Source organism: Aulonocara stuartgranti (genome assembly GCF_965226115.1).
Source record: "Aulonocara stuartgranti genome assembly, chromosome: 6".
Lineage (NCBI taxonomy): Eukaryota > Metazoa > Chordata > Actinopteri > Cichliformes > Cichlidae > Aulonocara > Aulonocara stuartgranti.
Window position 1 is genome coordinate 24,257,795 of NC_138944.1, and position 27,206 is coordinate 24,285,000.

At 43.4% G+C, this 27,206-nt stretch overlaps 3 protein-coding genes and 1 pseudogene across 5 annotated transcripts in view; 2 read left to right on the plus strand and 2 right to left on the minus strand.

Annotated features, from left to right (window-relative positions):
* Window positions 1-10,499, minus strand: part of LOC309707662 (polyunsaturated fatty acid lipoxygenase ALOX15B-like) — a 21,247-nt pseudogene extending 10,748 nt beyond the window's left edge. Inside the window, exons 1-9 of the transcript XR_014280889.1 lie at window positions 10,461-10,499; window positions 10,240-10,298; window positions 3,235-3,353; window positions 2,815-3,019; window positions 2,573-2,654; window positions 2,199-2,321; window positions 2,011-2,114; window positions 1,718-1,876; window positions 622-765 (exon numbers count right to left, since the gene is read on the minus strand). The product of XR_014280889.1 is annotated as a polyunsaturated fatty acid lipoxygenase ALOX15B-like (transcript). The remainder of the gene's footprint in view (window positions 1-621; window positions 766-1,717; window positions 1,877-2,010; window positions 2,115-2,198; window positions 2,322-2,572; window positions 2,655-2,814; window positions 3,020-3,234; window positions 3,354-10,239; window positions 10,299-10,460) is intronic.
* Window positions 3,365-9,005, plus strand: LOC309708646 (uncharacterized protein; the record flags this gene model as incomplete). The annotated part of the gene is made up of 3 exons (XM_082536878.1): window positions 3,365-3,556; window positions 3,704-8,867; window positions 8,971-9,005. Exons 2-3 carry the CDS (start codon window positions 3,890-3,892, stop codon window positions 9,003-9,005), a joined length of 5,013 nt encoding a protein of 1,670 aa, XP_082393004.1. The 5' UTR covers window positions 3,365-3,556; window positions 3,704-3,889.
* A 623-nt stretch (window positions 10,500-11,122) lies between the features above and the next one.
* Window positions 11,123-27,206, minus strand: part of tbck (TBC1 domain containing kinase) — a 63,025-nt gene continuing 46,941 nt past the window's right edge. For both annotated transcript variants that reach the window (XM_082537004.1, XM_082537003.1), the window contains exons 24-26: window positions 22,314-22,477; window positions 19,232-19,391; window positions 11,123-11,721 (exon numbers count right to left, since the gene is read on the minus strand). In XM_082537004.1, the coding sequence (XP_082393130.1) occupies window positions 11,611-11,721; window positions 19,232-19,391; window positions 22,314-22,477 (435 nt within the window). In that variant the 3' untranslated portion in view covers window positions 11,123-11,610. The remainder of the gene's footprint in view (window positions 11,722-19,231; window positions 19,392-22,313; window positions 22,478-27,206) is intronic.
* Window positions 12,868-17,569, plus strand: LOC309708647 (uncharacterized protein; the record flags this gene model as incomplete). Its single annotated transcript, XM_082536879.1, has 3 exons — window positions 12,868-15,694; window positions 15,797-17,028; window positions 17,461-17,569. The coding sequence occupies exons 1-3, from the start codon at window positions 15,206-15,208 to the stop codon at window positions 17,567-17,569; spliced, it is 1,830 nt and encodes a 609-aa protein (XP_082393005.1). The 5' UTR covers window positions 12,868-15,205.

A 27,206-nucleotide genomic window follows, 5' to 3' on the forward strand; every position in this document is an offset into this window, starting at 1 on the left:
TGGACAGGGCAGAGTAGGCCATATTAGCGTATTTTGAGTTGTATTATCTCTGTCTGCTACGTAAATACGACACCTACTGCTTGGCTGTTGTGACTTTTGGGGTTTATAAATTAAACCTATTTGATATATTCATATGTCAGACTCTGGTCTCAGCAATGTGGGTTAAACTTTTCCACAAGGTTATGGCTCAGGAAGGGGAAAAAAATTAGGTTGCACAGTAACCTACACAGTAGTGTAATCATCAGTTAATAATCAATTATGTAATTATTTGAATTACAAAAGTTAAGGTTGAAAGAACAAAAACATCAAATGAACGTGTGTTTTTAATTCTCCCTGCACTCATGCTACAATTTCCCTCCCTGTGTGGGAGGAGTAAAATGGTGGAGCGGTACAGCAACACAGCTTTTGAGGAGTGGCGATATGGATCAGGGGCGTAATTTCCAGGGGGGGTTATGATCCCGCCCAGTAATCAGACCCAACAAATACAACCCCTCCAGTAATATTATGAATTATCTTGCATAAATAGGCTGTTGATTTTCTTTATTCATTTCAGGTATTACCAGCAAAATAGTTGCATGTCTATCCAGGACAGAAACAACCGTGTTAATTATTATGAATTACCTGAATAGCAATCGGCATTAGCTTATCATCAGGAGCTTTGTGGAGCAGGACGAGAGGAGCCATCAAGTACTGCTTCTTCCCATTGATGGTGTTTGTTTTCACCCCTTCCAGATGCTTGTAGTCACACAGGAATATGTTCCCTTTCTGTTTAAAAGTTCAGGTTATTGCATCAGTGTGGATATAATATTTAGTCAGTGACTGTAAAAGTACAATTATTTGACAAAACATCAAGTCAATCTAAGTTGGGTGGTTTTATTGTCATTTCAGCCATGTGCAGTGGTACAGTATACAGTAACACGAGATAACGTTCTTTCAAGACCATGGTGCTACATAAAACATATAACAGACAATCAACACAGGACTACTTTTTAAACTGTGTGACTTGCTCGCTTATCATCTTGACACATCAGCAGCAGTTCTGCGACAAACTGCTCTTTTGCAACCCCGAGCAAAACATGATTAAACTTCCACCTATAAATGATTCTCTTTAACTAAGTGTGTGTGTGTGTGTGTGTGTGTGTGTGTGTGTGTGTGTGTGTGTGTCTGTGTGCTAACCACAATTGTACCCTATTTCACCTCGCCGACTAGCTCCTGACCTCTCACCAGACAGAGAGACAGAAGCCACTCTCATATATGTAATAACCGAACTGAAACTATGTATATGTCATCTACTAAATAAACGTTTTAATCAAGAACCTCTACTAAAGGCTTAATACAAGAATATGACCTTATAAACGATAATAAAAATGACCTGATATAAGTGTTTTGTAAGCATGTATTGCAATTCCTTTAATATGATAACAGTATGCATAAACATCTTAAGGCCATCTTAAAGCTATCTCTTACATTGTTAAAAGCAATGATCACACCGCAGATTATATTGTGCTGGTAAAATACTTTTGTTCATCCCCACACTACATAAAGTACAAGTTTGCAAAAATTGCCAAACCGCCCCCCCCCCCCCCCCCCCAAAAAAAACAAAACAAAGAAAGAGCAGGCGCAAGACAGTGCAGACATAATAGTGCAGTAAAAAGTGCAACAATGACAGTGGGTCGTGGAAAAACGTGCATTTATTATAAAGAGTTCAGATGATCACCTTAATTTCATCTCTCAGGCTGCACTGGCCACGGGGAAAGACCAGTGACAGGGAAGTTACTGGGCAGGTTTGCACAACACTGGATCAAAATGGGGTTGACACCATTTAGAAACTGGTAGCCAAAGAAAGCATCTTCTTTCCAGTGTTCCTGAACATATTCTGTTTAAAAGAAACATTTACCTTCACGATTTACAGTTCATCATTCAGTAAAATCTACCTGGTATAGTGGTATAGGGAAAATTTTAGGGTAAGAGTTAATTACACATTACTATGCTATGATGTTAGTACAGTACCTGATATTTCAGTCTTTTTGCAGCAAAACACTCGATTGATGCTGTCAATATTATCCCACTTCTTCTTACAGTTATCCAGTCCCTTCAGCTTCAGCTCAGTCAGTCTGAAACACATTCATCTTACTTCATTATGATACTTAACATACTTTTGATAAGTAAAGAGAAAAATATGTGTAACAGAACTTCACCCTGTGGAAGCAGTGTAGAGAAACTCTTTAGTTTTGGTGAAGGAGAACTGAACCTCATACGGGAGTGAAAATGGGTTTTCTGCCTTCATGGAGTGAGGTATTTTCTCTGCATATGCATCCCAGCTGATGAGACAAAGAAACAGCAAAGTGATGAGGAAGTTAGTTACAGTATGACATGATATACTTTTTATCTGCAACATATGTAATAGTTTAATTTCTTTTCATTAATGCCAGCAGACAAAGAATATGCTGCAATGCTTAATTTTAAGGTTAAATATCATTAGTATTAGGATATTCAGCTATAACTGGACAGCATTTGTATTCTAGTTTCAGGAGCTGTAAGGCTAAAATGTGTATAAGCTCTGAATTCTCACCGATAGTCTTCCTCTCGCTGCTGAATCTCTTGCTGCCGACTGTACCTGCCAAGATGATGGTTGTCTTCAAAGACTCTCAGAGCTATAAAAAAAAAAGAAAAGAAAGAAAGAAAAATGGTTTCAAGTTGTTCTTGTAAATATGGTATATACTGTATTAGGAAACTGCTTCAGCCTCATTACAACCTTTGTTTTACATCTTCAATGGTTTGAACAAGATTTAAGATGAGCACAGTTTCCCAAACCTTTTCCATCCCTGAAGCGGTGCACCTTGCTATCAGCAATCCAGCGGTAGATGGGAAAGCTGTAGATGTCTCCTTCAGGGGATTTCACTTCCACCTTGGCACAAAACCAAGCGTCCTCCGGGAACAGTGGGAGAGACTGTTTGTCTAACTCTATCAGCACAAGATTTCCAAGCGAAGTGGGGCAGGACACCTTAAACTTTGATACCTAAAGAATGACATAGCAGTTTGTGCTGAGCTGTAACACTCGAGCATACAATTCCTGTTATAATTTACTGTGGTCCATGAAGTGAACTGTTTGCTTTGACCATCTTCATGGTGATAGATTCCCCTTATTTCCACAAAAATGATTTCATTTGTGTATCATCTCATACAGGAAACCTGAGATACATTTAATCATGAAGATGCATATTTCAGACTTACGGCTCCTATAACGAAGGATGTAGCCCCTTTCAAGCCCATGAGCCATGTGCGATCACTCTCCCCATCTGTGCCCACCAGCTTAATGAAGACATTGTTAAGAGTAGTGGAATTAAGGCGATCACCAGTTGTACTGGAACTGTTTGTATGTTATTTCTCCAGGCCTATAGGGGGCGCAGGTTTGCACAGTTTGCTATGTTGAGCCAATTAGTCACTAAAAGAAGTGTGATAGGAAGTGTTTGCTCATGAGTGAAGCAAGACATGGTGTGTTTTCCTCCGATCCAAAGCCATCCACTCCGTTAAATCCCTTTGAGTGGCAATATGAGTAAGTTTCTTAATTGTGTTTACCTTTAAGAGAGGGTATATGACATTATTGAAGTGATTTGGAAACTTTTGATGTGTTTTATATGTCCACTTAAGTTCAACCCAAGCTAATGTTTATGTGACATTTCTGTATTCTGTATCATTTCAGTTTCACACTTTTTTGCATTAAATCCTGTCCAAATACAACACGTGCCTGTTCCTTGGAGGAAGTGATGCAAGAGAGAGTTTAGCTGGCTGTGAATCTCAATATAGGACACTGGGTCACATTGGGTGCAACAGTACAGTGAAATCATAGCGCTCTGCGAGGGACGTCGAGTGATAGATCTACTCTAACATGGAGAAATCAGAGGCTGAAGGTCAAAACGACGAGGAAGCAAGGTCCACTCGCTCAAGAAGGTCCTCAAAGTCTTCAGGAAAACTGACTGTTAGATCATATGCAGCATGTTCAAGCAGGTCGTCAGCATCAACCCGAGCCAGTATGGCAGCAGCGCGGGCACAAGCAGAAGCTCAAGCAGCAAAAGCCAGATTAGCTTACGCTGAGAAGGAGATGAACATTAAAGTAGAAAAGGCCCGTCTAGAAGCAACTCTGGATGTAATCAACCTCCAAAAGGAAGCAGATGCAGCCTTGGCTAAAGCAGAGGTAATGGAGTCAGCAGCAGCTCAATTTGACAAAGCTGAATCAGGGGAAGAGTGGCCATTGTCACCCCTACAAGTAACCCCAGAGCAAAAAGTGAGTGAATACATAAATAAACACAGCCACACTGACCTGGTTCCAGACATTACATCTCACCATGATGACAGTAAATATCAGAATGAACAATCCAAACAACCAGTAATGTACACACCTCTTTGTCCCAAACAAGAGCCAGTGCAGTACTCATTCATGCCACAAGATGGGGCAGAGAGACGACTACAAAGAGATGTAAGTCCACAGACTCTCCACGATGCATTACAACTGCAGCACGGATTAAGCTCAAATGATAATGCAGACACCATAGCAAGCGACCTCGCCAGATTCTTAGCCAAGAGTCAGCTAATAACTGGAGGGCTGTCTAAATTTGACGACAAGCCAGAAAATTACCTTAGTTGGAAAGCCACATTCCAGAGCACTGTTAGGGACCTTGGTCTAACAGCCACTGAAGAAATCAACCTACTCATTAAGTGGTTAGGCCCAGAGTCTTCTGAACACGCCAAGAGATTAAAAGCAGTCAACATAAAGCATCCACCTGCCGGTCTGAACATGATATGGTTGAGACTAGAGGAATGTTACGGCTCACCAGAAGCAATAGAAAACTCCCTGTTTGCCCGAATACGAGACTTTCCAAAGCTCTCCAGTAAAGAACCACACAAGCTTCGCGACCTATCAGATCTGCTGTGTGAACTCCAAGCTGCAAAGCTAGATGGTTATTTGCCTGGTTTAAGTTACCTCGACACAGCTAGGGGAGTACATCCAATTGTGGAGAAGCTGCCCTTCCATCTTCAAGAGAAGTGGACAATGGTAGGGTCAAAGTTTAAAGAAGACCACAATGTTAGCTTCCCACCATTCTCATTCTTTGTCGAATTTGTGAAACGTCAAGCAAAAGCAAGGAATGATCCAAGCTTTACCACACCTTTCAACACGACTCTTTCCTATGCCAACCACATGTCCAGCTACAGAAAAGAAAAACCGTTAAGTAACCACAACCAAAGGTCATCGGTTACAGTGCACAAGATGGACATATCATCAGAGGGATCAAAGGTAAAAAAAGCAGACGAAGACATTGAAAGACAGTGCCCCATACATCACAAACCCCACCCACTCAAAAGATGCAGGGGCTTTAGAGCTATGCTGCTTGAGCAGAGGAAGAGGTTCCTCAGAGACAATAGCATTTGTTACCGCTGCCTTGCTTCCACCGGCCACCAAGCCAAAGACTGTACAGTCATGATTAAGTGTGAAGAGTGCAATAGTGAGAAACACCTGGCAGCTCTTCATCCTGCCCCAACACTGCAAATGCTCAGACCTCCTTCATCTCCTGAAGTGCACGGCGGGGAGCAAGCAAATCCACAAGACCCGGATGTTACTGCCACATGCACAGAGGTATGTGGAAATAAAATCACAGGGAGATCCTGTTCTAAGGTTTGCTTAGTGCAAGTCTATCCCAAGGGTCAGCGAGACAACGCCAGAAGGATGTATGCAATAATTGACGATCAAAGTAACCAGTCACTTGCAAAGACAGAGTTTTTTGACATATTTAACATACAAACCACACCTGAACCATACATGCTGAAAACTTGTAGTGGTGTAACACACACGACTGGTAGAAGAGCATGTGGCTACATGGTTGAGTCATTAGATGGAAAAATGAGTTTCCCTCTCCCCGCGCTCATTGAGTGCAATGCCATCCCCAACAACAGGGAAGAGGTGCCAACTGCAGAAGCTGCCTTACACCACCCGCACCTGAAAGCAATAGCTGCTCAAATACCACCTCTCGACCCAAGTGCAGACATTCTGTTGCTGATAGGACGCAACCTTCTGAGAGTTCACAAAGTGAGGGAGCAAATCAATGGCAGAGATAATGACCCATTTGCACAGAAGCTTGACCTGGGCTGGGTTATCATTGGCGATGTGTGTCTTGGTAATGCCCACAAGCCAAGTAAAGTGAATGTTCTGAAAACCTATGTATTGGACAATGGGCGCCCAAGCTATCTCACTCCCTGCGACAGTCACCTTAGTGTAAAGGAGGACTTCAGTCTGAGCCAAACCAAAGCCATCTCCAGTCAACCGCCATCTGCTCTCTCACACCAAAAGCCCACGGCTGAGAATTTGGGAGACTCTGTGTTTTGTCACACCAGCAACGACAACCACCTTGCTCATTCAGCTGAAGATGTAATCTTTTTGAAAAAGATGGCAGGCTTCTTCAAGGACAATACAAACAGCTGGGTTGCACCACTCCCGTTCCGAACCCCCAGACGCAAACTCCCGGATAACCGGTCCTACGCCTACCAACGGCTGATGTCGTTACGACGTACGCTCGACAAGAAACCAGAAATGAAAACACATTTTGTGGAATTCATGCAGAAAATGCTAGATAACCAACATGCAGAGCTCGCACCACCTCCCAATAGAGACAAAGAGAACTGGTATCTCCCCATTTTTGGTGTGTACCATCCCCAAAAGCCAGGGAAGATACGCGTTGTGTTTGATTCGAGTGCACAGTTTGATGGAGTGTGCCTCAATGAGGTGCTGCTTTCTGGCCCGGACCTGAACAACACACTTTTGGGTGTGCTGCTTCGCTTCAGGAAAGAACCAGTCGCAGTCACAGCTGACATTGAACAAATGTTCTACTGCTTTGTGGTCCAAGAAGACCACAGAGACTACCTTCGCTTTCTTTGGTACAAAGACAACGACCTTGGCAAAGACGTAGTAGACTACAGAATGAGGGTGCATGTCTTTGGTAACAGTCCTTCCCCTGCAGTGGCAATTTACGGGCTGAGACTGGCAGCAAGGGAAGCAGAAAGCGAGTATGGAACTGATGCCCGAGACTTCGTAGAGCACAACTTCTATGTCGATGACGCATTAAAGTCTTTCCCAACTGCAGCTGAGGCTGTTGATGTCCTACAGAGAACTCAGAAAATGCTTGCCCTCTCAAATCTACGTCTCCACAAGATTGCTTCCAATAAAGTGGAAGTGGTGAGTGCATTCCCCCCTGAGGATAGGGCCAAAGATATCAAAGATCTCGATTTAACAACAGATGAGCTTCCAGTCCAGCGCAGCTTGGGGGTAAGTTGGAACCCCACAACAGACACGTTCACATTCCACGTTCCACAAGAGCAAAAACCCTTCACTCACCGGGTCGTACTCTCAACAGTGAACAGCTTGTTTGACCCTCTTGGTTTGCTTGCACCTGTAACCATCAAAGGCAGACTTCTTCTCAGAGAGCTCTCCAGCGGCAACCTTGAGTGGGACAGTTCCTTACCCCAAGACATGTACGACGGCTGGAGAAGGTGGCATGACTCGCTACGAAGTCTCACAAACCTGCACATTCCCCGCCCCTACGTCACGTTCTCCATCTCACAAGCCACATTCATCGAACTTTGTGTTTTCTCAGACGCTTCAGTGAAAGCCATCGCTGCAGTAGCTTACCTGAAGGTCACACATGAAGATAGGCACAGTGAGGTCGGATTCGTTATGGGTAAGGCCAAACTAGCTCCTGTACCAGAACCGACCATTCCTCGATTAGAGCTGTGCGCTGCAGTGCTTGCTGTGGAGATGTCAGAGCTTCTCACAGTAGAACTAAACGTAAAGATTGACAAGACAACATTCTACACTGACAGTAAAGTGGTGTTAGGATACATTAACAATCAAAACAGAAGATTCCATGTATATGTGAACAATCGTGTACAGAGAATCAAGCAGTCTTCCCTACCAGATCAATGGAGATACGTCCCATCAGAGCACAATCCTGCCGATCATGGCTCTCGGTCTGTACCAGCAGACAAACTCTCTGGTACTTCATGGTTGTACGGCCCAGCATTTCTTCTCAATCACGAGACTCTCTCCCCAGAAAAGGGTCCATTTGAACTCGTCGATCCAGAGTCGGACATTGAAATTCGACGTAACGTCAATGTGCTTGTGACCACAACTGCTCCAGGTGCCTTGGGTTCATCACGCTTTGAAAGATTCTCAAAATGGACTTCCCTTGTCCAAGCGGTGGCCTACCTTCGCCACATCTCCCACAGTTTCAAGTCTAAAGATGGTGGTGCCTGTAGCGGCTGGCATCTTTGTAAGGCTAGTCTCACAGATGAAGCGTTATATGAAGCAGAGCACACAATCATCAGGTGTGTCCAGCGTGAAGCCTATGCAGAAGAAATAAAATGCATCATGGCGAAACGAGACTTACCTCGCAACAGTGCTCTTCACAAACTTCATCCCATCGTCGATGGCAAAAACTTATTGCGAGTAGGAGGTCGACTTGCAGAGTCTGGCTTGCCGAGTCATCAGGCTAACCCTCTTCTGATACCAGGGAAGCATCACATTGCAACACTGCTCATTCGACATCACCATGAAGCCACCCAGCACCAAGGAAGACACTTCACTGAGGGGGCTGTGAGAGCAAGTGGCTTATGGGTAGTTGGTTCTAAGAGGTCTATCAGCAGTGTAATCCACAAATGTGTCACCTGCAGAAAGCTTCGAGGTAGAACAGAGCAGCAAATCATGTCTAACTTACCTGCCGAACGCCTTCAGACGGACCCCCCATTCTCTTATGTTGGCCTCGATGTATTTGGACCGTGGGAGGTTTCAACACGCCGCACCAAAGGTGGTCATGCAAACAGTAAGAGATGGGCAGTCTTGTTCACTTGCATGTCTACACGGGCTGTTCATATTGAAGTGATTGAAACTCTCAGCTCTTCCAGTTTCATCAATGCTCTTCGCAGGTTCTTTGCGATCAGAGGCCCTGCCAAACAGTTGAGGTCAGATTGCGGAACCAATTTCATTGGTGCCTCCAAGGACCTAAAGTTGCATTCCCCAAAACCTGGTGATACAAGTGTGGATGACTACCTACGCAAGCAGAGGTGTTCCTGGGTGTTTAATGCTCCTCACTCATCTCACATGGGTGGCGCCTGGGAGCGTATGATAGGCATCTCACGACGCATCCTGGACTCAATGCTCCTACAAGCAGGAAACCCTACTCTAACTCACGAGGTCCTGACAACGTTAATGGCAGAAGTCACGGCTATTATCAACGCAAGGCCACTTGTACCCGTTTCCTCGGATCCAGACGCTCCCTTAATCCTGACCCCCTCAGCTCTGCTCACCCAGAAGTTCGATCCGATTCCAACTCCACCTGGGGAATTCACCAAGGCCGACATATATACACGGCAGTGGAAGAGAGTTCAAGCCCTTGCCGACACATTCTGGGCCAGGTGGCAGAGGGAGTACCTCCAAGGTCGTCAGAAATGGCAGCGCAGCAAACCAAACTTGAAGGAAGGAGACGTTGTTCTTCTGAAGGACAAGCAACTAAAAAGAAATGAGTGGCCTATGGGTGTCATCGTGAAGACACTTCCAAGCAGAGATGGAGTTGTCAGAAAGGTGGAAGTGAAGGTGACACGCGACAAGATTGCAAAGACATTCTGTAGACCCATTTCGGACTGTATCCTTCTTCTGAGAGATTGGTCTCATGTGTAAATAGGGTCTAGTGGCAATCTTAAAATAATGCCAGGCGGGGAGTGTACTGGAACTGTTTGTATGTTATTTCTCCAGGCCTATAGGGGGCGCAGGTTTGCACAGTTTGCTATGTTGAGCCAATTAGTCACTAAAAGAAGTGTGATAGGAAGTGTTTGCTCATGAGTGAAGCAAGACATGGTGTGTTTTCCTCCGATCCAAAGCCATCCACTCCGTTAAATCCCTTTGAGTGGCAATATGAGTAAGTTTCTTAATTGTGTTTACCTTTAAGAGAGGGTATATGACATTATTGAAGTGATTTGGAAACTTTTGATGTGTTTTATATGTCCACTTAAGTTCAACCCAAGCTAATGTTTATGTGACATTTCTGTATTCTGTATCATTTCAGTTTCACACTTTTTTGCATTAAATCCTGTCCAAATACAACACGTGCCTGTTCCTTGGAGGAAGTGATGCAAGAGAGAGTTTAGCTGGCTGTGAATCTCAATATAGGACACTGGGTCACATTGGGTGCAACAGTACACCAGTGAATACGGTCACTTTATACTGCACCATTTTCCCTCTTGAATGTGGTCAAATCCTGGTAGGGGGAGAATTCTAATTATTCTTAGCACTGATTTGGAAATGTAAACATTTAAAATTATTGCATTACAGTGAAAAGGACAATGTAAACAATTATTTTAACTCATTATGCTAAATGACCCATAATTTCTGACTGAAATCCTGTGAAAACATCTCTTACCTTGAGATGAAGAATTTAGGTTAGAGAAACTACTCTGTCAGAAGTTGCCCCCCCAAATTTTTCTTTTTATTCACACAAATCAGTGGGAGTGTCCAGTCAGTTGCATCAATCATGTGTTGAGATGAAATTCTTGATAAAGTTGTGCAAATAATGACGTCTATCCTATTCAGGATAAATCAGATACTGATAACTGTTGTGTGTTTTTGGCCAGTCACTTCGGTTTTTGTCCTCCAGTTTCCTGAAGGGCTTTTGGAAACACCTCACACCATGCTGATATCTGCCAAATGTTTTGCTAATTTGAAGCTATTTGGAAATACCTTTGTTGGTATTAAATACTATTTTCTGTCTGTAAAACTTTGAGTTAGGTGCCTTTTTCAGTTTTAAATTGCTTAACAAACAAAAAAACATTCTTCTGAAATTTATCAGGTACAAGAATTGCACTGAAAATGAGTGAAAAACCAGCCAATGGCCAAAGAAAAACTTTAAAATAACCATCAGAAAGCACTATTGAACTATTGCTCATCACTTAAAAAAAATTAGAAGTCTTGCTGTTTGGTTGCAAAATACAATTAAATAAGGGGTGGCTCAAGCCTTTTGCACAGCATGGGTCAAATGAACGTAGAAAAATATGAAGAAAATTCATTAATAAGTAACTGCAAAACTGTTGTATGTGTCTTTTTATTGTTTCTCACACAAACACAGTGATCACAGGCAGCTAAATTATTAGTGTAAACTAATACACTACATACAGTAGCAGCTGCTCTAAACAAGCAGGTTTTGATAAAGGCTGGTTTAGGGCGCCAGCAGATTTATAAGCACATTTTTAAGCACATTTTTTCAGTCTGTGTAATGCACTTCTACATGGGATCATTACCTTGTTAGTCAGTTATTCTTGTTTAATAAGCCAGAACAATAACCACATAATTGCTCTGTGAGCATGATCATGAACCCAAAATGAATTAAAAAAAAGCAGATCATTTCAATGCAGTTAGTCATTTTGCAACAATTAACAGTTAGATTATATAAAAAAGTCCAAATGCAATGGTGATGCTTGTTCACTAATTTCCCTTTTTACTTCAGTGTCAGCTCAAAGTACTATTTACAATCTTTTCATTTTCCCTTTATTTTAAAGTCAAGCTAAGGCAGAGGCTCAGATCTGCGGGGAAGGGACCGTCAGGAGCCCGGTGGGCTTCAGCTTGTTGATCCCTCCGTCCAGGTTACAAACACGTGGAAAACTCATCTTCACTAGATGTGCAGCAAACTGCAGAAAAAAAGAGAAAGTTCCCATCAAAAACTGAATACTTCAGATTTATTGGTTTTGTTCAACTTTTTCTGTCTGCTGTATTACTAATATTTAGGACTTAAGTAGTTCTAGTTTCTCTGTAGTTATAAAAGGCAAATCCACCACTGCAAAATACTCCAATGTAAAATTGGTTTATCAACCTCTCTGAGACAAGCTCAGCATAAATTTACACATCAGACTGCGGGATTACGCCTTAACATAAAAATGCACTAATTCAGTACATTTTTAAGTTTAAGAATTAAACATTTTATATTTCTCTGTGACTCCTCATTGAACCTTTGTTGTGTCAGTTACATGGTGAAACCAAGGAGGGGAATATGATTGCAAAACCTCTTCCTCTGCTACTCATGCAATTATAAAAAAAAAAAAACCCTGATACCCGCTGAACTGGGGTTGACCTTATTCTAACCAAATTATTAACCACAGTAAAATGGTAAGGAAATTAAATTTTGATAATTTCATTTCATAACCTAGGTGATTAAAAGGCCTTATGGATTTCTTATGTCTCTGACATTAAGTAGTGTGTCTCTGACATTAAATCCACAAATTCTTCAAAAACAGCTTCTTAAAACCTCCTAATTAAAAATTTCAGGTGATCCTGTCACATGAATAATTGTCAAATCATATATATGATGATAATGACAAAAAAATCATTATGTTTGATACTTGGCTTGAAATGAAAGAACATGATTATCACCATGCAAAACACGACAGGGATAAAGCCACAGCCACACGACTGTATACTGATCATGTGGACCATTAAAAGGTTAAACGCAGCAAAGTTCTGATGCTTCCCTTTAATAAAGAAAATGCAGGATTGTCTTCTCAGTTAATAAGAACTATTTCTTTTTCACTTTCTAACATATGGAAGGGGGACATCTTTTCTAAATTGGGATTTTGCCTGAAGCACTATCCCTGCTGAGTTTATAAATGCCAGCATGGCTAATTTATTCCAAGAAGAGCACGAAAGGAGAATGTACGATGATCAGTGTAGTTCTCTCTTGTGTTATGCTGAAGTGGGCAAATTTATTTTTGTTCACTGAAATATCAGATGGTGATTTATGTAAAATATAATCTGCTAATGTTCAAAATGTTCCAATGAACTATTTATTACATTGTACGCCAGACCAATAATCTCAGTGTGGCTTTATATAACAGATGGCTGAATTTTACAAGACAGAGGCCTGAATTTAAAGATTATTGCCTTCACAAAATATTTAATATCGACAAGACTAAGTATAAATTTTTAGTAGTCGTGAAACAGAAGATTGATTGTTTTATCTTATTAAATATATGCTCAAACAAATGCTCCTATGAACAAAAACAAGTTGTCAAAATGCTTGCATCAGTTCCAGAAAGCAGTTTTTAAAAAACTAAAAACTGGACCATAATGTTAGCGATGTAGTAGCTCATCTCACTCACAATCCATCACAATTCACAGGTTATTGTAATGTGTGAAGGACAGAAAGAAATTGATAAATGTTGTAATTGGTTAACTTTATTGCACAACTAATGAGAAATTAGATCCACTTAGAAGTCAAGGAGGGTCACAAACAGTTAAGGACAAATTAATTTCATCCACCACTAAATTAAAGTTTAAGTTCAGGACTTTTTCTGACTCCTGGTGATCGACATTTTCATGGCCATGAAAACCATGAATATAGTTAGTTACTTTGTTTGTTTTTGTTGCAAGGACAAGACCGTTACTAGTCTATCCCCATTATAACCTAACAGTTATACATAAGGATCTATACACTTTTACCTCAAAATTTCTTAAAAGAGTAGTTAGAAAACTGCTAACTGATCATCTGCGAAGGAACGATTTATTTGAAGGGTTTCAGTCGGGATCCAGAGCTCATCACAGTATAGAAACAGCTTTAGTGAAAGTTACAAATGATCATCTTATAGTCTCTGACAGTGGACTCATCTCTGTGGTTTTTCTACTAGACCTCAGTGCAGCATTCGATACTGTTGACTGTAATATTTTATTACAGCAATTAGAGCACGCTGTACATATCAAAGGTACTGTGCTGCAGTGGTTTGAATCCATCTATCCATTCTCTTTTGTTTATCCTTATCTGGGTCACGGAGGGCTGGAGCCTATCCCAGCTAGGTTAGGGTGAGACGTGGGGTGCACCTTGGACAGGTTCTGAGTCTGTCACAAGGGCTAATACACAGGGACAGACCAACCATTTGCAGTCACATTTACACCTGCAGTTGTTTGCATATTTGTCACACTTACATGTTTCAGATCATCAAACAAATTGAAATATTATTGAAAATACTCTCTGGACTGACGAGACAAAAGTTAAACTTTTTGGATGTTTTTTTGGATGGACCAGTTCTGTTTACATTTTACCTGCTTCATACATACATTTTCACTGCTATGCAGATCATACCCAGTGTTATCTTTCTATAAAGCCAGAGACACACACACAGACATAAAGACCTGGATGACCTCTAATTTTCTGCTTCTAAATTGAGATAAAACAGACATGATTGTACTCAGCCCCCAAAATCTTAGATATATGGTGTTTAACCAAATACTTACCTTGGCCTCCAATAACACTGTGAGGAATCCTAGAGGTGTTTTTGACCAAGATCAGACCCCATCTTATCTTAAAGAACTCATAATAACATATCATACCAATAGAGCTCTTCGTAGTATGAGAGGCAGAGCCTACAGCTTTCAGGCCCATCATCTGTGTGTCATGGTCCTGGGCCATGTTGGCCCAGTGTTCTTAGTTTCCTTGTATGTTTGTATTTTGTTCCTTGCTTAGGCCATGTTTTCTGAGTTGCCCTGTTGTGTTGTTCCCTAAGTGTTTTCCCTTCATGGCTTTTACCCCCTGTGTGCCCCTCTGTGTATCTGTGAGCCCTCGTCTCTCCTTATGTTTTATTCCATGCTTCCCCTGCCCATTATGTCTAAGTTCTCCCCGTGCTCTCTCTTCCCCCTGTGTGCCCTCTATGTATTTATGAGCCCTCGTCTCCCTTTGTGGTTGTTTCATGTTTCCCCAGCCCGTTATGTCTGTGTTTTCCCCGTGCTCTCTCTCCTCCTGTCTGAACCTCTGTGCACTTCCTGTTTACCTTGTGACTCTCACGCCCGTACATGTCATGTTCAGTTCACCCCGCCCTGTCTCGTTATGATTATCAGTGTCACCTGTGTTCCCCGTGTGTTCCCACTTTCCTCGTTAACCCTCTGTGTATTTCTGTCTGCGTCTCCCTCTGTTCAGCGTGATGTCGTCCATCATGCTGTGTGTGATTCCCCCGTGTTTCCTGGTGAGCTTTATGTTAGTTTTTCCCAGTTTAGTTTTGTATCTCCTATTATCTTTGGTCAGCAATAAAGCTGCTTTTTGAGTTCATCCCCGTGTGTGTGAGTTTTGCATTTTGGGTCCTCCTCCTGCCTGCCACACAGCCGAGCCTTGACAGTACGACGTCACCAGACATGGACCCAGCAGGCTCCTCCCGGGAAAGCGATTTGGCCCGCATCTTCAGCCTGTGGGAGCGAGTTTCCCACGCCTCGGACATTAAAGCCATGTCCATTGGGATAAACGCCATCGAGGCTATTCTCAAAGGGAATTCCCATCTTCACGAGCTCTCAGGATTTTCGGGCCTACTGTCCAATCTGCAGAAAGCCAAGGAGACAGTACAAGTTCGCGAGCTCGTCATACCGCAACAGCGACCGCCACAATCGGGAAACGTTTCCACGCTGCTGCCACTGGACTCCTCTCCATCCACCCTCCACTCTGACTGTCACTCACCCGCTGCTTTTCTCGCAGCAATGTGGTCGGAGGATGAGGAGCCGGCCGTGATCTCTCCGTCGTTGCCGGTTTCCTCCATCACCGCACCTCCGGCTTCCCGAAGAAAACGGCATTCACGCCGCCGACGCGCCACCCCACAGCCGGACATTCGGCCTTCTAATTCACCTGCTGTGGTGAGTGAGAACTCTGTGTCTTTTCCAGACATTATGACTGTTCATTCAGGGGCTGTGTTTTGTGTGGCGGAAGTCAATGCGAGCTGCTTATCGCCTGTGCAGCTACCAGAAGCTCAGTCGGCTCCCTCGCAGCTACTTCCAGCTCGGTCAGCTCCCTCGCAGCCCTTCCCAGCTCGGTCAGCTCCCTCGCAGCCCTTCCCAGCTCGGTCAGCTCCCTCGCAGCCCTTCCCAGCTCGGTCAGCTCCCTCGCAGCCCTTCCCAGCTCAGTCAGCTCCCTCGCAGCCCTTCCCAGCTCAGTCAGCTCCCTCGCAGCCCTTCCCAGCTCAGTTAGCTCCCTCGCAGCCCTTCACAGCTCAGTTAGCTCCCTCGCAGCCACCCTCAGTTCAGTCTCCAGTGTCCCCGCTAGCTCAGCCATTAACTCCACCACACGCTCCATTTTCACCTCTACCATCGCTTCAGTCATCAGTTCGGTCTGCCACTCAGTCGCCCTTAGTTCCGTCATCCACACTACCACCTGTTTCCCTTCCACCCCAACCATCACTACACCCAGCCATTCAGGCTGCTACTCAGTCAGACATTCAACCCATAGCCCTGCCGTTACTATACTCTGTAGCTGAGCCACTAGCCGCCCGACCCACAGCCACTTCAGCCACTCCTCCACCCGTTACACCTCCACTACAACCATCACTGCAGTCTCCAGTGTCCCCAGTGCAGTCTCCAGTGTCCCCAGTGCAGTCTCCAGTGTCCCCAGTGCAGCATCCCTTAGCACAGTCATCCACTCAATCACCAGCTCCACTTTCCCCTCAACTATCACTACCACCTCTAGCTCAGTCTCCTGTGCACTCACCTCTGGTTCATTCTCCTGTGAAGTCATCAACTCCACTGCCTACTCCACTCTCACCACCTCCGTTACAACAGACATCAGTTCAGTCCCCTGTGCCAGTGCAGACGCCCTCAGTTCAGTCTCCCGTGCAGTTATCTACTTCACCACCATCAGTAGCTCAGCTCCCACTCTCATCCGCATCTCCAGTAGCTCAGCTCGCACCTGAACCATTGGCCCAGTCCCCGATAGCAATACGGTCTTCTGTTCGGCTTAACATTCAGCCAGGGGTCCCAAACCTCTCTGGCTCTACATCAGCTCCTGCTGGAAGCTCGGATGAGCTCATCCAGGACTCCGCGGCTCCCACGCCGCCATCTACCTCGTCCGCTGGGGGTTCCAGTGAGCCCGGCCAGCACCTCCTCGTCTCCGCTGGAGGGTCCGAGGGGCCCGTTCAGCCTCCTGTCTCCGCTGGAGGGCCCGAGGGGCCCGTTCAGCCTCCTGTCTCCGCTGGAGGGTCCGAGGGGCCCGTTCAGCCTCACGCCGCATCAGCTGGAGGGCCCGAGGAGCCTGTCCAGCCGCCATCTGCGACCGCTTCGTCATCGCCTGGTCCGGCTGCATCCGCCTGTGCTTCTGCTACGCCTGGGCCAGCCTCTGCCTGTGCTTCTGCTACGCCTGGGCCAGCCTCTGCCTCTGCTTCTGCTACGCCTGGTCCAGTCTCAGCCTCTGCTTCTGGTCCAGCTTTGGCTTCTGCTTCTGCTCCGCCTGGCCCAGCCTCAGCCTCTGCAGCTCCGCCTGGTCCGGCCTCAGCCTCTGCAGCTCCGCCTGGTCCGGCCTCCGAGTCTTCGTCCTCGTCTGGTCCGGCCTCCGAGTCTTCGTCCTCGTCTGGTCCTGCCTCGTCTGGTCCTGCCTCGTCTGGTCCTGCCTCGTCTGGTCCTGTGCCCACCAGGCCATGGCCAGCACGCCTGGGACTGGAGGGCCGCCGCCGCCGCCGCCTTCCGCCGCCTTCCGCCGCCTTCCGCCGCCTTCCGCCGCCTTCCGCGCGGTCGGCCCCCTGAACTGCTCCGTCGTCTCCTTCGCCGCCGCCGTTGCCGTTGCCTTGCGCGCGGCCGGCCTCCTGAATTGTTTCCACGTCTCCGCCGTTGCCTTCCGCATGGTCGGCCCCCTGAACTGCTCTGTGTTTGGGTTATTTTCTTGGGCTCCGGTGTTTGCTGTGCTCTTCTTTTGTTTTCTGTTCCGAGCCCTCCGTCCTGGGCCCCCGCCGCCCGCCCTGGGTTGTTTTCTGTTTGGTTTTGTTTTTCTGTGTTTGGGCTGTCTGGAGCCAGCCCTTGAGGGGGGGGGGGGGGGGGGTACTGTCATGGTCCTGGGCCATGTTGGCCCAGTGTTCTTAGTTTCCTTGTATGTTTGTTCCTTGCTTAGGCCATGTTTTCTGAGTTGCCCTGTTGTGTTGTTCCCTAAGTGTTTTCCCTTCATGGCTTTTACCCCCTGTGTGCCCCTCTGTGTATCTGTGAGCCCTCATCTCTCCTTATGTTTTATTCCATGCTTCCCCTGCCCATTATGTCTAAGTTCTCCCCGTGCTCTCTCTTCCCCCTGTGTGCCCTCTATGTATTTATGAGCCCTCGTCTCCCTTTGTGGTTGTTTCATGTTTCCCCAGCCCGTTATGTCTGTGTTTTCCCCGTGCTCTCTCTCCTCCTGTCTGAACCTCTGTGCACTTCCTGTTTACCTTGTGACTCTCACGCCCGTACATGTCATGTTCAGTTCACCCCGCCCTGTCTCGTTATGATTATCAGTGTCACCTGTGTTCCCCGTGTGTTCCCACTTTCCTCGTTAACCCTCTGTGTATTTCTGTCTGCGTCTCCCTCTGTTCAGCGTGACGTCGTCCCTCATGCTGTGTGTGATTCCCCCGTGTTTCCTGGTGAGCTTTATGTTAGTTTTTCCCAGTTTAGTTTTGTATCTCCTATTATCTTTGGTCAGCAATAAAGCTGCTTTTTGAGTTCATCCCCGTGTGTGTGAGTTTTGCATTTTGGGTCCTCCTCCTGCCTGCCACACAGCCGAGCCTTGACACTGTGGAACCAGCTCCCAACTTGGATTCAGGAGTCAGATGTCCTCTCTGCTTTTAACATTAGGTGTAAGACTTTTCTTTTTGACAAAGCATATAGTTAGGGCTGGATCAGATGACCCTCCTTAGTTACACTGCAATAGACTTAGGCTGCTGGGGCTTCCCATGATGCACTCTTTCTCTCATCCCTTTTCACTTGCCATGTGTTATTCACCACTCTGCATTTAATTATGAGTTATTATTTATCTCTGGCTCTCTTCCACAGCATGTCTTCTGTCTTGTCTCCCTCCCCTCACCTCAAACCAGTCACGGTAGATGGCCGCCCCTCCCTGAGCCTGGTTTTGCTGGAGGTTTCTTTCTGTTAAAAGGGAGTTTTTCCTTCCCACTGTCACCAAGGTGGTTGCACACAGGGGTCATCTGATTATTGGGGTTTCTCTGTGTTATTGTAGGCTCTTTACCTTATAATATTAAGTGCCTTGAGGTGACTGTTTGTTGTGATTTGGCACTGTACAAATAAAACTGAATTGAATAACCAGAAAAGTCAATAGTGATTTCAGCCCTTGAAACATTATGCTTCTGTGTTAATTCATATTTTCTTCATGTAAAAATACTGCGCATACTGAGGTGCTGCACACATATACGTGGATGACTGCTTTCTCACCATAGCAGCACTCTTCATGTTGTGGCTGATGACCACAATGACACGCCCTCTATAGCTCTGGAGGCCTCCTGCAGCGGGACACTGCACCACCTCATTTTCCGGACCAAAAGTCGTGTTGAAGGGAATGTTGATGCTTCCAGAAATGTGGCCTCTGTTGAAGCTGGAGGCAGAGGAGTTAAGGAATAATGGCGAAGAAGCAAGGCCAAAAATGTGTTTGTGTGTAGTGTGTGTGCTTGTGTGTCATTTCATGGGAGTCGCTGTATTACTGAAAAACAGCAGATACACCAGTACATAACAATATTGCGTAAGTTCAGTGAGTGCTTGTTATAATTCTGATCAGGCTGACTTTTAGTACAAATCATATGTAAGACAAACTTTAATGCAGAGGTGTGGAAAAGCGAAGAGGATGTGAAGAATAGAAAGGGCGAAAGATGAGAGAAATAAAAAAAGAAACGTAATAATAAGGATATAAAAAGAAGAAGAAAAAACAGAGGAAAGGTCCCTCAGTGAGAGTCTTTGGCAAAGTGATATTGAACAACCCCAGATTGATATACTGAATAAAAACCAGACAACGAACTTTTTCTGAGTGCATTAGCTTTGTTGCAATACGTTTCTACGTTTACCAAATCAAACCATACCATTTGCAACTACATAAACACACAAAAAGGGTTTGCCAAAGACCATAACAGAGGTGAAAAAGGTTTGCCAAATCCTGTAAAGTGGCCTAATCCCTTTTGACCATGTGAGCTGGGCTGTGGAGCCTATCAGTATGCTCCAGAGAAGAAATTTTGTCACAGAAACTGCCAATTCAAAATCTCTAATCTTGCCACTAATCCTTATTGATTAATGGCTCTTTAACCTCTTAGCCAATCAGCCATTCCACTGATGAGCTGAACCTTTGAGCCTCACTCTTTCTGGTGCTTTGAATTTTCTGTGTTTGAGGGTTTCTGTGTCTATTGTACTGCATCCTGTAACAACAAAACGAATGCCTTTATGCAATTCTGTAATTATATTCAGAGCAAAAAACAAAAACAAAAAACAAAACAAAAAAATAGAAAAGAGGGCATTGATTGTGACAAGCTTCATTTTTAATCTGCCGGGGATGTTTTATATAGACGACTGCGTGCATTTATGCACATCAAGGCCATGGATACGGCTGCTGTTCTGGGAAAAGGCTGCATCTCTAAAACATCAACTTTTCATGAAAGAAACAACCCAGGTTTCAGCTTTCTCTTTCATTTAGCCCAGTGGGTCTGTAAAATGATTATAGCTTAAGAAGGAAGAGAATTTACACATAAAATGTGACATACAACATTAACCAGGGTAAACAATCTATTGTGCAAAATACCTAAAATAGCTTCTGCTGCTGCCCTTAGGGCACAGCAGATCATCTGCCTCCATCTTACTCTATCCCTTCTAAATTTTTTTGTCAGACTTCTCTGTGGTCTTCCTCTTTCCGTGTTGCCTGACAGCTCAATATTCAACATCCTTTGTCCACTGTATTCACTACCCTCCTCCGTTTAAACCATTCTTCACCCTCTTCATACCTAGCCTCACTCCCTCCTTACTAATCCCTCTGCACTTCATCTGTCCTCCTCTCTCTGTAATGTTCTTTATTCATGAGCTCCTTAAAGTACTCCTTAAATCTTATCAATACACCTACTTCACTTGATAACAAATTTCCATCTCTATCCTTAATCATTCTAGCTGCTGCACATCCTTTCAAGAAAAAAAAATCAAATCTACTACTTAAGTAAGAATTTCAGGAAACATGAATGTCAGTAGGTCATCCAGCTCACAATCCATCATAGTTCCGAGGTTATTGCTCCTCAAGGCTGCTAACAAGACTTTGACTACAATTCAGGTGACGACTTAATGGATGATCACTGCATGTGAGTTTAACTTAATTATGATCAACAGTATAGGAGGAGTAGTGATTGTCGTGAAATGTGGACTGATGGAGAGAGGCCTTGCCATGGCATAAACCCATCAGTCCTTAGGCCAGATGAGCTAATAAAGTGGAAATGATCATGTAGCCAAAAGGCCAGATGAATGCATTTTACTTAAACTAAACGCTGCTGCTTTAATAGCTCGTCACTTCTGGATATGGTGGGGCAGTTTGGAGGAATTTCAGGGGGCCAGCTGAATGTTGCAGAGCCTGGATGAACTGCAACTGATGGGGACCAAGCTGTTTTAATCTCTTTGCCTGTGGTTTCATTAAAAACAAGGAAAAGCAAAGCACTGCCACCACATAAATAGGTAACCAAAATATCCAAGGCACTGAACAGAGAAAGACAAAATGTTTCTTCATGTCACAAATTCAAAGTCTTTTGCATATCATTCACATAGGAAGTGAATCTTACATTTATCAACATGGCACAGAAAGCAGGTCACTGTTCAAGGCACAGGTATTAAATAATTTGAAATGACACCCTGTGTAAATTCAAAGATGCTGTCACACTGGGCTCTGCCAAACCCTCCGACTCCCCCTCAACATCACATTCTGGGTCAGGCTGAACTATCATGACTCCTGGATTTGCACTTTCTTTCTTTTCTTCCCCTGTGTATTGTGCTGAGTGTCTTCATCATTGTAGAGAAGCACAGACAGGTGTGATGAAAACCGCCCTTACCAGCTGCACCTTATGTCATCATGCCTTTGAAAATACCTGGCATCTCTGGTGCTCTACCAGATCGCAGACCCTGCTAACTCTCAGTGTGTTTACATTTCCAAGACAACCCCATCTCCAGTCACCCAAGCTTCCTGCACACCCTCTCCCACGGCTCTTTAGCTGCCAGCAGGAAGTATTCTCCAATCACCTTGCCACTCTCAGTTGCTAATAAACCAACTTTTGCTTTTAATTTGCATCAGCTTATTTGTGGTTTCTTTTGAGTTTATTTATTCAGTGTGTGGTGTTAAACAGATGCATGAATCAGAGCTTTTGCAGGAGTCAGCCATGAACTAAAGTACTTGAAATCTGCCTTTACTAGAACCAGTGTGGTATACGTTTGACACTGAATAACAGCAGTGGAATATTTACATGTTAAAACTGATTTCCCAGCTGCACAAAAATGGTAAGGATACTCTTCCGCAGTGCGGATATCGACTGCAACAATTTTGGGCTTGCCAGTTTTGTTCCTTTTGGAGGACCCGGACAATGACAGCTCACAAAGGTCAATTAAGTCCTCCGCTGAGATCCTGGGAGATACTTCTGCTTTCAGGTCAACCAGTGACAGAGGCTCCCGAGACTATAAGAGGAGATGAGATAAAGAGAGAGAAAACAGCAGTATATGCGGTCAGAGAATTTATGGAATAATGATTTTGCAAAAGTTACTGTAATGAAATAACACAAGAGAAAGAAAAACAATTTTGTCAAGTTGGATATTTATTTAAATCACACCAACAAGCTTTCATTAAATAAATCCCCTCTCGATTAGTGCTTAATGTCTTCCTATAAAATGAGCCCAAACTACCATTATGAATTTCCATATAAACTATATTACAGCGCCACAGATGAGCAGCAGTAGTGGCCAGAACCTGGTCCTTTGCCAGTTTCTACCTGAATTGCCAAATAGGTTCATTAAAGCACCCAGCCTGAGGCATGGCTGCAGGAGGCTGAACTCTGCTCTGCAACAGTGACCAAATGTTATACAATTCCCAGAATCCCTGAAATACATTTTAAGTATAAAGTGGGGAAAACCGAGGGTGCCAAGAGTTTTGACCAACTCCTTTAAAAAGACTAACAAACAAAAATATTGTCTTGATGATGAGAGTTCATTTGTAGTCTGCAACTTCTGTTCACTGATATGCAAATTAAACTGAGGAGAAATACTAACCGCATTATCTAGGAATTTCAGCACACTGTGCAGGATAAAAAGAGCCGACTGCAGGACCAGTAGGTTAAATGCCAAAGTGCTGCCAACCATGAAATAAAATGCTTGAAAGCAGCTCACTAAAACTGGTCAGAAGAACAATCTATGGCCCACCCCAGAGCAATAACTCAGGGCTGCAGACCACGGGTGTTCTGTTAGCTCAAAAGCGATTTAAAAGATTTTTTTATTCTCCTGTTTTTTTCTTTGTAAAAGGACTATGCAAAAAAATTTGCGGTTTACTTACTGTTGTTAAATTACAGCGTTATTATTTAAACAGTGAATATTAACTAAGTGTTTCTGCTTAACATCCTAAGAACTTGCAATTTTCAAGTATGTGTGCTACAGTTGAATAATTTCTATTTTATGCTCATTTACATAGTAATTATTACACTTTTACTTCACAGAGACAAAGAAATGGTCCACCACAGATTGTAGAATTAAATATGAGGACAAACTTATTACCCCCCCCCAATGAAAGTTTCTGTCAAACATTTCCCCAAGTGCTTTTTTAACAAGGAAGGAATTTTTAACATAGCAATTATAAACATACAAGTTTTCTTTAGAAAGAATAAATGATTTCTATATGCACACAATAACAGATTTATTTCAGAAAAAAAAAATCCCTGGGTCAATTTTAGCCCCCTGAAAAACTAACCACTGACCAAAGCATAAACGACTGTTGTTCAATAACGTGCTAACTTTGAAATGGTCAAAAACTTTAAAATTAAGTGAAAACTGAGGGTTACCTTTGAATTTGCACACAGTATAAAAACCTCAACAGAAGAAATCAGTTTAGATTTGAGAAAAATAATTGTTGATGCTCACAAAGCAGGAGATGGATATACATAGTTATCACAGCGCTTTCAAGTGTCAAGAACTGGAGTCAGAGCTGCCATCAAGAAATTCAAAGAAAGCCGCACAGTACAGAACACGCCTGGCAGAGGTAGGAAGTGAAAGATTTCAAATACTTTGGAAAAAAGAAACTAGTGAGAGATGTGTCTAAAGACCCTAGAACAACTGCCAAGACAGCAGTGAGTGACTCAGCCAAGTTGTATTGTAGTCTCAAAGACGACAATCACTAGAATACAGCATAGGATTGGACTGCCAGGTTGCAGACCAAAAAAACCCATCCATATCTGGAAAGCTTCAGAAAGAGAAAGCTTCAGGTCAGAATGGTCAGGTAAGCTAAAGACAACCTGAAGAAAGATACCGGAAATGCACCCTTTGGTCAGATGAGAGGAAACTAGATCTCTTAGGCCACAGAGATGTTGCTTATATTTGGAGAAAGAAGGGAGAGGCATACAACCCAAGGAGGTCATGTGAAGATTTGGAAAGAAAATGTTGAGGAGTCAGCAGCAAAACCGAGTCTGGGTTTCCCCTTTGCCTTCTAAAATGATGGCGACCCAAAACAAATGTCCCTCCTGGTAAAGAACTACCTCCAGATGACAAAACTGACTAACATGTCTGTACAAAGCCTGACTTGAATCCCCCTGAAAATATGTGGGGTCAAAGCCAGAAAACCATCACATTTTGTTTATTTCTCTACTTTCCTAGGCTATTTTGGATTTTAGCTAATTTTGCTTTGATTTTAGCTTCTAACTTTTGATGGAACGACATCAGTTTATTAATTTAGTATTTCTGCTTCTATCTCAGCAAATGATTTGGATTCAGGAATATGCAAAACAAACAAAAAATGTATCTGTTCTAGCATCTGTCAGTTGATATGTATGTATATCAATCAGTCAGACAGGAATATGGACGACTGCCTGACAACTACTGGTTGCTGGGGAAAAACAAGTATTCCTCCTGTTGAATCAACCTGCTGTGAGTGGTCGTTCGAGGGTACTGGGAGTCACTATGAAATCAATCGTTAGGCCACAGCAACCAACTGGTTTCTAGACCTATGTGACTGAGGCTTTGAGACAAAACAGTGAGCTGCCACAAAGTAAATAATTTATCATACAGGGCAAATTAGTAATCGGTAAAACATCCTCAGAAATTCTGCCCAGTGAATTATAACAAGGTGTAAACATTTTGGCTCTACAGTCTCATTGTGGGGTGTAACAGGAGACATTCAAAGCTTTTCTACTTCAACTTTTTAATATTTCTGATACAAGTGGGCTGTTTTTGTTCTTAATAAATATTCATAGTTTGATTATTTCAAACTAGGTACCTGATTTCAAATATAATAAAGGCTAGTGTAACAATACCTATTTGTTTGGAGTTTTCAAAAGGTGCATACTCACTGTGTTGCATCAACACATGATGAGGACTGGGAAAGTGGGAGAGATTTGGGGAGATGTGCATTGCTTCCAATAAATAACTTTGTTCTGCTCTTTTAAATTATCTAACAAGAGCCTGACAGCTGCAATTTGAAGAAACATACAATAAGAGAGTCTCAGCAGGTAGGAATCTACATACTAATGAAATCTCGCACCATTTTGATTTGCTGCAAAGAAAACTGTCATGGTCCTGGGTCGGTGACCCAGCGCTTTTAGTTTAGTTTAGTTATCATTTTCTAGATGATGATTGTTTAAGTTCTGTGTTATATTCGGTCTGCCTCTGAGTCTGCGTCTGTACCTGTCTGTCTATGGTGTCTCCCCATCTGTTTGTGAATCTGTCTGTTTAGTTCAATGTCTTGTCTGGTTCCATGTGTCTGAGTTTCCTGTTTTATTGTGAAGGTCCGTGTCGTATGTGAGTGTGATCATTTTACGTTTCCCCGTCCCGTCAGCCCAGATTCCTCCCAGCTGTGTTGCCCTCCTGTCTCTCATCCCCTGATTACTGGTGTGTGTATTTAAGCCCTGTGTGTTCTCCTGCCTGTTGCCGGTTCGTCTGTATTACTCAGTGTCAGTCTGTGTATCCACCGTGTCTTCTCCCTGCTGTTCATTGTCATCCTCCTCTGCTCGTTTTCATTCAGGTTTGTGCTCTGTAGTTTAGTTGTTTCCCAGTTTAGTTTAGTTCGAGCCCCGTTTGCTGTTTGTCCACATTCTTTTTGTGTTCAATAAATCACCTTCACTTCTCCACGACTGCCTGCGATTGGATCCTCATTTATTCCACACGGCTCGCCTCGGCAGCCGTGACAAAAACATGACTAACACTCTGGATTAAAAAAAACAAAAAAAACTTTTAATCTTATATCCACCAACAACAAATAATGTACAGACAAAAAATGCCATGGCAGTGAATACTATAGTAATAGGTAAATACTTTTACCAAATAAATAATATATTCTGTGTGAATTGCTGTATTGAAATGTATACAAAAGTACTGTGGCAGACAACCTCAAGAATTTTACCTTGAAAGGGTTGTTGTGACCTAACAAGCCATCCAAATTCTGATCCATGTTATTGCAGTATAGTAACATGTTATAGTAACTCTATTATTAGATGCACAGCTTCAACAACGGCCACACTGATTGAATATATATATTCATATTTTCCCCTGATAATTTAATTACCAAATACCCCCAAGCCAGGTACATTTTCCAAGCCTACCACAAAATACAGTCAATCTTAGTCAATACGATGCAAGGAAACGATATACAAACAGCCACACAATGGGACTCGATCAAAATCTCTAAGTGATAGTGACAGCATGCGACCAAAGAAAATACTGAATTATTCTAATTAAACTAAAAAAAAGAATGAAGAAAGCAAAAGTAAGATTAGTCTAATCTGTGTAAACCACTGTAGACAATAACTGAAGTAACTATCGATTACTACATTTATGTAGAGGTTAACACGTGAGGAGCGGATCGAAATTGTGTTGATATCTGGTGAACGCAGTAACCGGGTCATTGCAGCAGATTTCAATGCAAGACACCCTGCGAGTCCACCCATCTCCCATGCTACAGTCAGCAAACTGCTTGCTAAGTTTCGTGAAACTGGTTCAGTGTTGGATTTGCCAAAATGTGGATGCAAGAAAACTGTTACTAATGAAGAAACATCAGTGGCTGTCCTAGCTTCATTCAGCAAGAGCCCACAGCGTAGCACTCGCCGCATGTCACTGGAGAGTGGCATTAATCGAACATCCCTTCGGTGGATATTAGCTACTCACAAATGGCACCCTTACAAACTCCAGCTACTGCAGCATCTCAACGAGGATG